This window comes from Heteronotia binoei, chromosome 5 (genome assembly GCF_032191835.1).
Source record: "Heteronotia binoei isolate CCM8104 ecotype False Entrance Well chromosome 5, APGP_CSIRO_Hbin_v1, whole genome shotgun sequence".
In the NCBI taxonomy this organism is placed as follows: Eukaryota; Metazoa; Chordata; class Lepidosauria; order Squamata; family Gekkonidae; genus Heteronotia; species Heteronotia binoei.
In genome coordinates, this window is record NC_083227.1 from 116,142,027 (window position 1) to 116,156,399 (window position 14,373).

Genomic DNA, 14,373 nt, shown 5'->3' on the forward strand with positions numbered 1-14,373 from the left:
ATTTTTTGAACAATTGTTGTCTTCTCCATCCTCTAAATCTCGTGGACTGATTTCCTACATATATAAAGGATTGCTGGAGGACAGTGAGGAACTTCTTTCTTATCAGAAGGCTTGGCAAAGGAATTGTTCTGTTAATTTAAGTGAGGCTGCTTGGCAACAGATTTGGACCTAACCTTCATACTCAACGACTGCATTGAACACTTAACTACAAACTCAAAAAATTCTGTTCCGGTGGTATTTGATGCCCAAAAGGTTGCACTATATTTTGCCACATGCTTCTTCCTTATGCTGGAAGAATTGTTGGGGAAGAGGGTTCATTTATCCACTGCTGGTGGTTGTGTCCAGTGGTAAAATCATTTTGGTCTCGAATTTTGGAAAGGATTAAGGATATCACAGGTTACACTCTCCCTGTCAAAATGTAACATACCCTTAGATTATTGGATTGGTATTTCCATCACAACATCTAGTAAAGCCCTAATATTTCTATTTGCTGCAGCCAAGATGATTCTAGCTCAGTTTTGGAGATCTCCTAATTCCCCACCTTTAAAAGCTTGGTATGCAAAAATATGGGAGGTCTATGCAATGGATAAGATTGCAGATAGCTTGAAATACCCTTCTGATTCGGATGGTAACGTGTCTCCAATGTATAAATGGTTGCCTTTTCTTGAATTTTCTTTTACCAATTTGGACCTTGCAAGGTAGCACATCCCCAGCAGATATTTTGATATTATTAATTTAATGTAATGAAACTGTGATTAGTGTGTGTGTATATATATATATATACACACACAATCCCCCTTTTAACACCTTTTGTGTTTTTGTGGTTCTATTTGTGGAAAGCCTACTTACCTTATTGGGACACAAGGAGACTAGGGACCTCCCTTCCTGGTCTTTTCTCAGAGCCCCCAGACTAAGAGTCACAGACCAAGAGCCTTATAAATGCAAAGAGGGTGGAGCCAGCAGTCAGCCCCAGGCAACACAGACACTCCCAATCAGCAACAATCACCTGCACCCCAGTCAAAACAAACAGAAGAGCAGTTCCCTAGCAACCACACAAACTCAGAATCTCCTCCCACACAATCGCACCCAGCTAATTCTCCCCAGCAGTTAAGGAAAGGCAAACACACACCCCTTCAGCAGACACCTTTCCCGCACTCTCCCAGAACTCAACAGACTGTGCTCTGGCAACAACAGGCCAATGCTCAATTGATACAGTCTCAACAACCCTCCTAGCTGCAGCATTCTGTATCAACTGAAGTTTCCCAACACTTTCAAGATCCAGCCCCATGTAGAGTTTGTTATAATAATCTAATCTAGATGTAACCAGGATGCTCACCATAGTGGTCAGATCTTTGATGCTCAGAAAAGACTGCAGCTGGCTACCCAGCTAAAGCTGGTAAAATGTATTCCTGATCACAGTTGGCACCTGTTTATCCAGTAGTAAGACCAGGTCCAGCAGCATTCTCAATCAACATACCTGCTCTTTCAGGGGAGTGTAATCCCACCCAAGAAAAGGAGTGCAATCCCATCAAAAGGAGATACCCTTGGTTCCCAGGTCAGTCCCTCTGCTCACCAGCAGCACTTCCATCTTGTCCAACCAACCAAGGGATGAACAACCCATTGCCTGTACCACTGTTCTGAGCACTCTCTTCTCCCCCTCTCTGTCCCACTGCTGCTAGCTCTTCCTACTCTGCTTATGTATGGTGCTAGGCTTCTACAGAGTAATACTAGTAGTGGATGCTTCCTTCCCTTCTAATTTCTGCTCAGTTCCAGAACACAGCCCTGCATCTTGGAAATTATGCACAAAGCAATTTTTCCTCCACCTTTATAACTGTGGGCCCTAGTTTCAGAAGGCAGGGGAGAAAATACCCTATAGGCACCATCCATAATTCAACCTGCATGGAGCTGCTAGTTGCTGTCTCACCAGATAGACCAGACTTGCTTGGTCAACTGGAGATGATTTTTACTTGCCACCTATGGCCAAACAAATAACGACTGCAGGACTGATTTAGTGATTACCTCACCTTTAAAGCTGTCAAAGTGCAGAGTAAACTTGAGAGATATAACTTAATCTATATTTATTTAGAAATGTTTTATGCTGCCTGTCCATGTAATCTGCTCCAGATGGCTTACAGAACAAAATGTAACATAAAATATTAAAAGTTGTTAATATCCAGCATTAAAAAGTCAGCCAAATAAAAACAAATAATCAAGCAACTTATAATTTAACTGTTTTCAGGCTAAAGCACCCTTATATAAATAGACTTAGAAGATCAGGCCATTAACTAAAAATTTGGATAAACAAACATTTTGGCCTGGCTCCTAAAGAAGAGTAACTCAGACCCCAGGCCCAGGTCCCATTCCATTGCCAAGCTGCCACTATCAAAAAGCCCCATCTCTCACCACCCACTGCAGCTACTGAAGACAACACAATTTCTAAGGAAGATCTTGGCTTGTTTTGCATGCAGAAAGTCCCAGGATCACCCCCTAGCGTTTTCTAAGGAGAGAGGATAGAAAAAGTCTCCAGCCTGAAAACTTGGGAAGCATAAACATATATGGCAGAGTATAAGGACAGTATAAAGCAGCTTCATGTGGTTTTGTTAATTTCTAATCACCATCTTCTAATTTCTAATTACCATCTTCTTTGCCTGGCACTGGCTCCAGTATAGACTGCCATCTGAAATCCTTTCAACTGGACATGCCAGGGACTGAACTGGGACCTTCTAACATGGTCTACTTCCAGGAAAATACATTATTTCAGATTTTGGTTTAGAATTCCTTGTAAATTGGTGACATTATACTGTTATTTTCTTTACTGAGGAAAATTACTGCACATTTTTTTAAGTAATATGAAAACACAAAATAGACAAGATAATTGTTATAGTCTCTGTTGCAGTCATCTCTGAGGGTGACCATGTCCTTTGGAGAGTCTTACAAAACTCATTCCATGCACTGCTTGTCACATTTATCAAAAGCTTGTGGAAAATAAACTAATCCCTCATGGAATGGCTTATTAAATTCTGTTGCCTCTGGTAGAACATCTGATCTCAATTCCTTCTACAGCAACATTGCTCATCAACGGTCACCTCCAATTTGTCTTACTGTCAATAAAGTCTGAGCTGTAGCACACCAGCTCTGTTTTCCCACAAGGAGGCAATGATACTGTTCTGTCAGCATTGCACTCCATCAAGTCTCCATCCAGATGAGTAGCATTTTAAGGCAATTTGCACTCACTGTCACTATTTCTCAAAAACTGGATAGGCTTTACAGAGGGTAATGCTAACCTCAAAGAGCCAGATATCTCTTCTGGGACAGTGATGTGGGAAGAAAAATATCACTAAAATATAACTTTGTTGACAACATTTCATAACATTTGTACACTGAACCTTAGCTTCATTTAAACCAAGTATTTCTGTAAAATGTTTGACAGGAATCTCTCTTAGGAACCTACAAGACTGCCACCAATTTCATTATGCATAGGGTGCTCCAACCACATATCTCAACCAAAGCCAAAAGCTCAGAAAAGATATCAAAGTGTTTCTGATGCATCAATAAGTTGCAAAAAGTTGCAAAACCCACAAGATTTTTTTCAGTGCATCCAAAGACTGCACATAGAATTCTCAATGGACAAAAGGGACAGAAAGTCTCCAGTAAGATTTCAAGATGGCACTAAACTCCAAAATGCATGTGAGACATATTTTATTTTCTCTTATTTTGTATGACCAAGAATGCTTTGTATTTGCAGTGCATATTGAAATACCAAGTATCTGCACCCTTTATATATAATTCAAACCCCAAATTTCTGCAGGTTCCACAAAAACACCTGCAGAAACACTTTGGCTTTGTGCAAAGATCACCACAATTCTATATGAAGTTCTTGGAAGCTACATTTTCATAGAAGTGATAAACTGCAGTGACTGAAACACTGTTCTTGGAGCTGAGAAACTTAAGACTTGAACAACAGTTCACAAGATGTTCTTAAGAAAGTCATTTTCTCAGCCTAACCTACCTAAGATTTGTTATAAAGTCAAAAATGTTTCCCTGTAGGAAGGGCAGAAGACATGTGTTACACAACAAAACTTGATGCCACCTCATTAAATATTTGGATTCATATGTACAATATAAAGAAAAAGGTAACACACTGTTAATCCAAAAGCCCAACTATGCACATACTCTTGGGCCTGACAGTTCTGTATAAGGGGAAGGTCAGCATGTGCAATAGAAAAGTTCCTTTGCTTTGGACTGAACCCTGTGACTCCTACTGGCTGTATTCTGATGGAGGAGGGTGATATGCAGACACAGGCCATGATCGCACAACAGTAACTTGCCACTCAACTAGCAATCATGCAGACTACAGATCAAAGGCCTGTACAGTTTCATTTTTTCCTTCAGCTGATATTTTCCACATTTTCTTCAACTTAGGAAGTCTAATACATAAAACAAAAGCTGCTTCTTTGTATATACCTCTTACAATGGTAAAGTCAGTTATCAGTTTACAAGCTATTCAGGCTTGTGTCCTTTGTACGGCTTCTATTTCCCCCATAATGTTAAAAATTACCTTAAGTCCATTTTGTGGATTCATCAGAAAATTTCGTCCAATGTCATCAAACATGATCGTATTTTTCTTACTGTAAAACTCTGAAAATTTGCCCCATATAACACCTAGAGGTTTCACCTGCAAAAAGAACACTAATGAAGTCCTTCAGTAAAAATCTCAGTAATTTACATGGTACTTTCATTCTGCAAAGTTAATTCAGACCCCCAACCAGTCTGCTTTACAAACAACTTTTCTTCTTCAGTGTTTGTATTCAACTTTTCCCCAAGGAATTCAGGATAACATACATGGATGAGGCAATTACATTTTTCCCATTCACAATCTCTTGCAGAGATCTTGAGAAAATCCTACCTATCTGTCAATTCAAGCCCCCCTCTCTAATCACTTGTTCCCAGTTTGCCAAGAAGCCACCCCAATATTTTATTTATGCATGTACACATTTTAAATCATGTTTTTCATTCATTTGTTGCAAGTGGTACCTTGGCATCTATTCATATTTATTTTATACAAAATCAGAAGCACCTACTGAATTCATTTACTATGGAGAAGCATTAAACCCATCAACTATTAATATGAGACTATTGAATGGGAAAACAGGACATATACTTTAGATTTAAAAACAGTGATTTCATAAACTGTTGGAAGTATGAAGCAGCAAAACATCTCTCTTGCCTTCTCTGAGCACTCCATATTAGTTATTTCAGATACATTTATGTAAAGAAATTCTATAGCATCTGAGCTGCTAAGACCTGTAAATATTAAACTTAATACAAGCCATACGTGGAACTCCATAACTAGAAAAAGGTGCACCACAGCAAGGTGGCAACACAGCAACTATTCACCAGGTCCTAAACTACAAGCGGACATACAAACTCTGCTTCTTTGAGTCATTACTAAATACAGACACCATATAATGTGGCATTTATGGCATACTAGGTCTGAACTACATACACTGACATTTCCATCAAAATACTGGAGGGTGGATATTCTTGCTTTACACTTCCTAACTCTTCAAACATAAAGAACTGGTTTTGCTGCTTCCAAACATAAACAAAATGCAAAAAATATTCTTACATCAATTAATCCTCGCCTTGGAGTATGCACAGTTATCATGGCAGCACTATCCAACATAAAGGTTATCTTGTAGTTGGCATTGTTGCTCACTCCCAATTCCTGCATGGTAAAGACAACTGATGATATTTCACACAAGGGTTATTTCAGTTGCTGTAATTTACAGACCTTTTACAATTCCCTGATCAAATAATAAGAAGTAAACAATGACCCAAACCATGCTATAAATGGAGGCCAACTTCTCTGATCAAGGAGAATTTTTACTGTGGAATCAAAGTCACTCATAAAAGCTGCTATGAGTCCCCACTGACCACGCAACAGTGTAAACATAAAACTGTTCTAGGGAGAAGACAGGTTTGGTTCTGACTCATTCCTTGGTCATGCTATACTTCTGGCGAGAAGACTGTGACACTGTTACCCACATAGATCCAATGGAACGAATTGTCCCTGCTAAGCCCAACAACATTTTGCAAGGTAGGATGGATTGCAGTAGATGGTTACATCAGCAGGAAATGTGTATGCTCTTTAAATTGGGGACGATGTTTCCTCATGGTCTAAATAGTGATTGGGATTTAGCATGTTTTTTATAAAATATACTGTTGGCATGTGCTTTGGACATCTGTTCATCTGTTCATAATAAGTTTTTAGCATTACTTAGCTGGGTACTCTGTAACTTTAAGGAACATTTTGAATGGTTGCACCTGCTGCATATAAGCCATTTAGCATGAGTCATTGTAGCACCTTGTAGGTGTTGGTTTAAACATGCTGGCTGTTTGGCCTAATACTTAAGAGAAATTGCTAAGAGGTTTGCTGATTTTATTCAGGGTTTAAAATGTTTTTATGGCTTGTGTGCACATGGTTTTATTGTATATTACTGTGTATTATTTATGTCATTCAGGATTATTGTAGCTTGAAGAAGCTCAATTGCTAAGAGGATTATTGCAGCTTGAAGAAGCTCACGCGAAACAAGGGTTCAGTACGACCTTATCCTTGGAAACTTGGATTATTGGCTGCATTTTTTGACAAACATTAAAAATCTGGAGTACTACACCAGGATTTCATGGAATGAGATGGGAAGTTTTACCACAGGATGAAAAGAAGGACTCTTGGTGCTAATGCTTCCTTTTTCATTAAGGACTAAAAGTTATGGTTTTATAATTTATGATGGTGGAATTTATATGAGTATGTTTATCTTTGTTGACTTTGTATAATTCAATAATAGAAGCTGGTTTTCACGGTGGGTTATGTACCTTTATTTTTCTGTCCTTTTGCCGTGTTACTCTCTGTGTGCTACTGTTTAACAGCAGCCTCCCTATGAAAGTTACTGTGGTGTACTGTTTAATTTCATACAAGGAACTAGAAGACCAGGGTTCAAATCACCACTCTGTTGTGGGAGCTGAGTTTGTGGCCTTGGGCCAGTTACATGTTCTCAGCCGTATCTACCTCAGAGGATTATCATAAGGATGCAATGGAGGAGAATGTTGTAAGCTGCCGAATCCCCTTTGTGGTAAAACACATAAATGCAATAATATAGCTGAAGACAGGGGGCAGATAAAGGTAGGTTGTTGGGTTGGAAGGAGAAAAGAAAGCAGAGAAAGATGAGGATATGGCAGCTGACAAGAAGGAAAGAGGAAACAAGAGTGGGGAAGGGGATACAGGGAAAATGAGGTACCCCCACAAGTCTTTACTGGTTTTCTGTCACACAACCTGGCCATGCCCTGTGGTCAGCACTGTACTACTGGGCCATAATTTCCCCAGAAAGAGACTGCCAGGGGAAGGAAGGAGGGGAAGCTGAAGACAGAGTTCAGATAAAGGGAGGTTGGCTGATGGGTGGGAAGGAGAGAAGGAAGGAAGGAAAAGAGAACTTGTAGAGGCTACCAGGGAAAATAGAATTAGATGGAATCTGCAAGTCCTTGAAGGTCCCAATTGTTGCACCATTTTCTCCCCAAAGTTATTTTCCCCATAGTTTCAAAACTTCTAGAAATCTTACACCTACATATTTGATACAGGGGGCCAGGCAAAGAAGAGAGAAGGATCTTTCCTATTTTTATTTCATCTGTTCTGCATAGTCATGTTACCATGTTCCTTTAGGATCTATCTCCACAAGATAGCTTAAGGGACCGGGAGAAAATGTACTATTGTTTCTTGTAGCAGCTTCTGGTCCCCTGTGCCACTTTGGTAGTTATAACTACCATGGAGCCTGAATGAATGTACTGCTGTAGAATAATTTCAGTTCCAACTTAGGCCAGTCACATTAGAAACTTGCTATTCACACAGGGCATGTACATAGACAAAGGCAAAACTATTCACAAGAGAAACACTTAAGCAGTTCCTAGTTGACTTAATTTAACATATTCTTTATTTAATTATACCAAACTGAGCCTACTTGTGGGGAGGGCAGTTTAAAAAGGAAAGATATAAATAAATACTATGAGGTGTTGATATAAAGACCATTGCTAATTTTGAGGCGGGACATTGTAAAATTCCAGAAATCTAGCTTTCTCACACAGTGAAGTACAGGGGTGTGCACACACAGAGCTTACCTTCATTTTAGCTTCAATCCACTTCATATTAGTAGCAGCTGAAAGAAAAAGACTTTTCAAGTAATTACAAATAACAAAAGCGATTAAAGCAGGTGTTTTCCCCAAGATCATACCTAGGGTGCAAACTTGAGAGCCAACATGTGTGGTGGTCAACAATGTCAGACTAGTATCTGAGAGCCCAGGGTTTAAATCCCCTTATACAATGAGAAGATTGCTAGGTGACTTTGGGCCCGTCACCAATTTTCAGCTTAAACTTTCACATTGTTGTGAAAATAAAATGGGGAAGAGAAGAACCTATTTTTCAACCTAAGTATTTATACCACACAGGATTGTGTTTTAACAAGCTATTACAGAGGCAAAAAGATATTGGGTGTTGTAAGTGAACAGCTCAATGAACATGTCAACCTAGTGTGCTGCAGTGGTGACAAAGGCAAACTCTGACTGATTTCACACTCAGCCTATGCTGCTCTCACGTTCGTCTTCTCAGCGTGGCATCCTTCCAATTTCCCACTATCTGCCCCGGGGCTGCAGCAAAGATCAGCGCAGCAAACAGAAACTGGTTTTTAGCCGTTTCTGTCTGCTGCGTTTAAACGCTGATCTTTGCTGCAGCCCTGAGGCAGATAGTGGGAAATCAGAAGGACTCCGAACTGAGAAGATGAACATGAGAGCGGCGCAGGGTGAGTGCGAAATCGGTCTCTATGTTAATGATTATTAGAAAAAGATTGATAATAAAACAGCCAATATCTGTAATGCCCTTGTATAGATCTATGGTGCAACCTCATTCGGAATACTGATCACAGTATCTAAAAAAGGACATTGCAGAGCAACATAGATGATATGGGGGGTGGGAGCACCTTCCACAAGAGGAAAGGCTGAAGAATTGGGGACTTCTCAGTTTAGAAAAGAGACAACTAAGGGGGAACAACATGGGAGAAGTTTGTAAAATTATACATGGAGTGGAAAGCGTTCACACAGATAACTTTTTCTCCCTATTCTAAAATATTAGAACTTGGGGGCATCCAATGAAACTGATGGGACAGTAGGTTCAGGACAGACAAAAGGAAATACTAGTTTACACACAGAGTGATTAGAATGGGAATTCACTGACAGAGGATGTAATGATGACCACAGGAATAAACAGCTTTAAAGGGGGAATTAGATTCATGGAGGATAAGTCTATCAATGGCTACTAGCCATGGTGGCTGAGAGGAACCTCCACATTCAGAAGCACTAGGCCTCTGAATCCCAGAGCCAGGAGGCAACATCAGGGGAGTGTCTCGGCCTCTATCCCCTGTTGTTGGTCATCTAGAGGAACTGGTTCACTACTGTGTGAGACAGGATGCCCAGCAGTGCTCTTCTTATGTTCTTAATGTTCTTGTTATTTCCATCTAACTAAGGATTTTGTATTGTCTAACAGGACCTAATCTTCAAAATATCTTCTCTTTCACAACTGGAAAAAAAAAACAGTTGTTCAAGCACTGCACAATACAACGAAGGTGCAACTGTAGTTTTCAGCAGATTGCTGTACTGTAAATGACAACAGCAATGCAATAAAAAACACTTCCTGTTTGCAAAGTAAACAACTTACACCAAATTACAATATCATAGTCCTCATACGCAGACGTCAGGAACTCATGCAAGTACGGCCTCATCAGTTCAACTCCAGTCTCTGCACATGACCTATGGTCTGAGAAGACAGGTGGCACATTTACTTTGGTAGTCTAAAATCACCTTTGAACAGCAGTATCATTTTTATTTCTTTACTTGTGTCTTTGCACAAGCTAGTACCTCTACCCAAAGGAGCCAAGAACCAACTCTCAAATTTTTAGAATCTAGAATTTTGCTGGGGGAGGGGGCGTTGCTTTTATATAGCTTTAATAATTATACCCCCCTTAGCAGTGCCCAGAGACTGAGACTGGGTACTTTTGGGGAAGCAGACTTTTATAAACTTCAGCTTTGTATCATTTTTCTGAGGCAAAACAAGAGCCACTGCAGTGAAACAATTTCAAAGAGATTTAAAGGGTTGAGTACACCAGGGAAGATAAACATGCAGATTATACAGTGATTTTTGAAAAAGAGACACATCACTCACCAAATAGGGTGTAGTCAACATCCAGAACCAATAATTTCTTCCCTTCTCTTGGAGGATTTAGTATTTCCACCTTGTACTCTTTAACTCTGCGAGAGATTTTTAGTAGATTCTCTTCCCTAAGCACAAATAATGTAAACAGTATGTGAGTATGAGCAACTTTATATATAGTTTATTTTTCTAAGTAGCTACAACTCACCTGTTCTCCACTTCAACAACTTCCTCTTCAATATCAAAGTCATTGACCACATCTTCATTGTCAGGGGGTGGCCCAAGGACATCTTCCTATAAGAAAGATTTTTTTAAAAAAATGAAAGCAAACTTGCTTTCTACTAAGGGCATTGTACAAAAAATGATTCACAATGAACTATTCATCCCCCCCCATACATTATATTTTAATTAAGGCATTCTCTTATTTAGGAGCAGTATTCATAAATCGTATCACACTACATAAAACAGTGTCTTGGGCTATTTTTTTTTAAAGGAACAAATCAATAAATTGATAAGACATATAAACACAAAAATGGGAATGAGCAAAATAATTTAAGCAGGGGCACAAAAATGTTAAAGCAAAGAATAGATGGAGGAGACATGAAGGGATTTTAAATAATCTATACACTTTTGACTACTCATTAAGACAGGCTGTTATCTTGAAGTTGTGGGGAATAATTCTTCAGCTATAAGATCATACAATTAACAGGATGAATGAACTGGTTTTGGGGCAAGGGAAGATCTGAATGAGAAAATTATTACACTAGGGAGAGATGAATCCTATGAACAGAAAAAGCCATATAGGAAAGGACAATTATTTGGAAATTTTGGATGTTCACAGTGTTTATAAATGTAACAGTACTGAAAAGAAATTAAATTAAAATTTAAAGAAGTATCCTTGAATTCAGAAAATGAGTATATTTCCAGATTATGGGGATTTGTCTGGAGGGGAAGGAACTTTTAAAATGCACGAGCTAAGAACAGTACAATCTTATGCAGAATTATTCCAGCCCAAATTCACTAATTTCAATAGGTTTAGACTGGAGTACCTCTGCAAAGAATTGCCCTTTAAGTGGCAATGAAATCCACTTTCTGAGTCCACCGCTTGCAATAAGGGGATACTACTGCTATGTACTTTACAGAGCTCCTGTAAAGACTTAACACAAGCTAACATGTGTGAAGTGTTCTGAATACAGAAAGCACTACATCTTAAAGGATTATTAATACTGTTGCTATTAGACTCTGGGCAGCCTATGGGATATGGGATAAATGAAAATAATTACCTCTTGCTTTCCAAAGAGCATACTTCAACATACACCATGGGCTGGACCCGTCAGCTCTGCAACTGGTGAAAAAGGGATAGGGGTCCCCCTCTGACCACCCAAAACAATGCTACACTGGAGATGATGGGATCTGCATGGATAAAAGTCAGGTGGGATGGAGGCTGTGGCAAGCGGGGAACTGGGCAGGATTAAGTGAAAAAGCTGGCTGGATCCAACCTCATATATATCCCCTGCATTCTGAACAAGCTATCTCTTTATATCAGTTGAAATACATCATGTACACTAATTGCATGACAGGTTCTCATTTATGGGTATAAAAGCAGGTCCTTCAGTCATTAATGAGCAACTGGCTGTTGACTGCCCTAGTAATCACCAGAGCTTTCCCCTACAATTAGTTACAACTGTTTTTATACATAGATATTTTACCAAGCTTTCTTCACGTGTCCCCATCATCATAATTTTAGTATTTGGTTTCAGTTTCAGTGTTCCAAGCTTAACATCATTCTCTGCTGGTTTGCCTATAAAATAAACAAATCACAATTTCTTTAGTGAAAGTAAGCAATTTCCTCTGCTGGCATTCTTCTTTTCTTTAACCTGCAACATGCATATTGATTTAATAACCTATTGTTATTAAATCAGCCTGGTTATTTATTCAGTTACTTTCACAACCCTCCTTTTGTCCCCAAAGGCCAAAGCCAGTACATGTACAAATATATAATCATATAAAAACCAATCAAATCATTAATTAAAACAGCAAAACAGAGAAGTAACTTGCTAAAACCACTCTTAAAATTTACAAAGCAGATGACGTTCAAACCAAACAGAAAGTAGTCAGACCTCTTTAGAACAGAACTATCTGAATGCAACAGCCCACTTTGAATACTTAAAGTTTCAGCAAAGGCTGGTAATTTCAACCAGGTCCCAAAGACTTGTTTAGGCTCATGCATTGGCTTTTGCTGACTAGTCTCAGAGTTTTGGGGATGCTTTTTTTGTTTTGTTTTGGTGTCACGGTCAGTAATTTAGAATAAGGATGAGTAGTAGGTTGCTCACAGCTCACTGGCAGACCACTGCAATTTCTAATGAACCATTTAGTGCCTGATTGTTTCTGAAATTCTAGAAAAGATTTCTGGACTCAGTGGACTTTGATCTGACCAAGCAAGATACAAATTCTTAAGCACACTATCAGGATCACAATGCAACTTGTGTTATAATCTATTTTATTGTATTTATTTGTTTTAGCTTATTTATATTCCACCCTCCCGCAAGCAAACTCAGGCCAGATTACAACATATAAAATAACATAAATAAAACACATTAAACAAAATAAGATTTTAAACAGGCAGCCATTAGCTAGGAAAACACAAAGTCAGAGACTCATTGAAAGTGGTGCTACTGAACGCAAACTTCTTCTGAAAGATTCTTGCATTTTAAATGATATCACATTGGTAGACACTGGATTTTAGTTAAGAGAAGTACTTCACACAAGTTTTAATTCTTGCTTAAGAGATGGGCACATCATCTTTCATTGCAGAAATCAACAACAAAAAGATAAAAGTAGGATTCAAACAAGGCAATCCTATACAGATTACTCCACTCAATGCTCTTAGATTGGAATAGCTCTGCATATGGTTAAACTGTAACCCCCATTAATAAATAACGAGATTATCAATAAATTAATTTATTAATACTAAAGACTCTGAGTGACCTTGCATACATGCTAGTCAAGTAACCTCACAGAACAGGAGTAATTTTAAAGTTACCTTTCACTTTTAGTCCAAGAAGCTTTTGGCGCTCTGGCAGCACTCCAGTAAGCCCCTTCAGAGACTGCTTGAGATCTAACACTGTGTCCTCTTCTGATAGGGTAGTTATCAAGAATTCTTGCCCACCCCATTTTATAATAAGAGAGACAGCCATCTTTGTAACATATGCTCAAAAGAAACCTACAAAGAAACAGAAAGTGACAATGATTTTAGAATTCTAACACTTCAAGTTCCCTGGAAAAGCAGATTGGATATATACTAAAGAACTCAACCGTCTGTGACAAACTATTCAAATTCCGAAAATGCTTCAGAAAGTCATTTAAAGAACAGAGGGAGGGGGGAGTAAATTGCCAGAAATTTCCTTTCCATGGTGTTTAGGAGACTTACAATTTACAAGGGTCTCTGCTAATGTTTCCTCAGTTTAGTGCAGACTACTTACAGTACCTGTACAGCACTGCCCAGCTACACTAACAGCATCACGATATGGTCACTGCAAGCCTTGCAGCTACTAGCTTAGTTAATGTCACAAAACCCCTTTAGATTTCAGAACATCATACCAAATCATGAACTAGATTAAGGAGCCTGAATAAGAAAATAAGCTTTTAACATCAAAGAATCATACATGCCCCTCCTGCCAACACAAAAGATACCAGAAGTAGCAAACCATTTACAACCTAGACACTGGACCTTACAAATTAATTGGCAATGATTGCTCCTCATGGGAACTTTACCAAAGTCCTTCAGAGAACATTGATCCCTGATCCTTTGGGTAAAAGTCTGTTCAGGATCACTGCAGGCTGAGTCCAGTGCAAGAGCAACCAAGAAGTTTTTGCTTTCAATCAGTCATGCACTTGCAGTTGGGTGTTACAGTACAGGAGGCTTTCATCTTGAAACACAACTACCGCTTGAGTAAGATACCATTAAGGACCATTTGTTTTCAGATGGAGTACACCAAACCTCCCACCTAACAGTACATTTGATGGGAGTGGAGTGTTTTGAAATAGCCATCGCTATTACTTCTGTGGGCATCTGACAGTCTTGACATAAGAACAAAATCTAGTGTTAAGAAGTTACCTCTTAT

General features: G+C 39.0%; 1 protein-coding gene across 3 annotated transcripts in view; it reads right to left on the minus strand.

Moving 5' to 3' along the window:
• UBLCP1 (ubiquitin like domain containing CTD phosphatase 1) overlaps window positions 1-14,373 on the minus strand; it is a 143,130-nt gene that overhangs the window by 14,748 nt on the left and 114,009 nt on the right. For all 3 annotated transcript variants that reach the window (XM_060240229.1, XM_060240226.1, XM_060240227.1), the window contains exons 2-9: window positions 13,293-13,472; window positions 11,959-12,050; window positions 10,458-10,543; window positions 10,262-10,377; window positions 9,758-9,856; window positions 8,170-8,207; window positions 5,630-5,728; window positions 4,559-4,675 (exon numbers count right to left, since the gene is read on the minus strand). In XM_060240229.1, coding sequence (XP_060096212.1) covers window positions 4,559-4,675; window positions 5,630-5,728; window positions 8,170-8,207; window positions 9,758-9,856; window positions 10,262-10,377; window positions 10,458-10,543; window positions 11,959-12,050; window positions 13,293-13,446 — 801 coding nt within the window. In that variant the 5' untranslated portion in view covers window positions 13,447-13,472. The remainder of the gene's footprint in view (window positions 1-4,558; window positions 4,676-5,629; window positions 5,729-8,169; window positions 8,208-9,757; window positions 9,857-10,261; window positions 10,378-10,457; window positions 10,544-11,958; window positions 12,051-13,292; window positions 13,473-14,373) is intronic.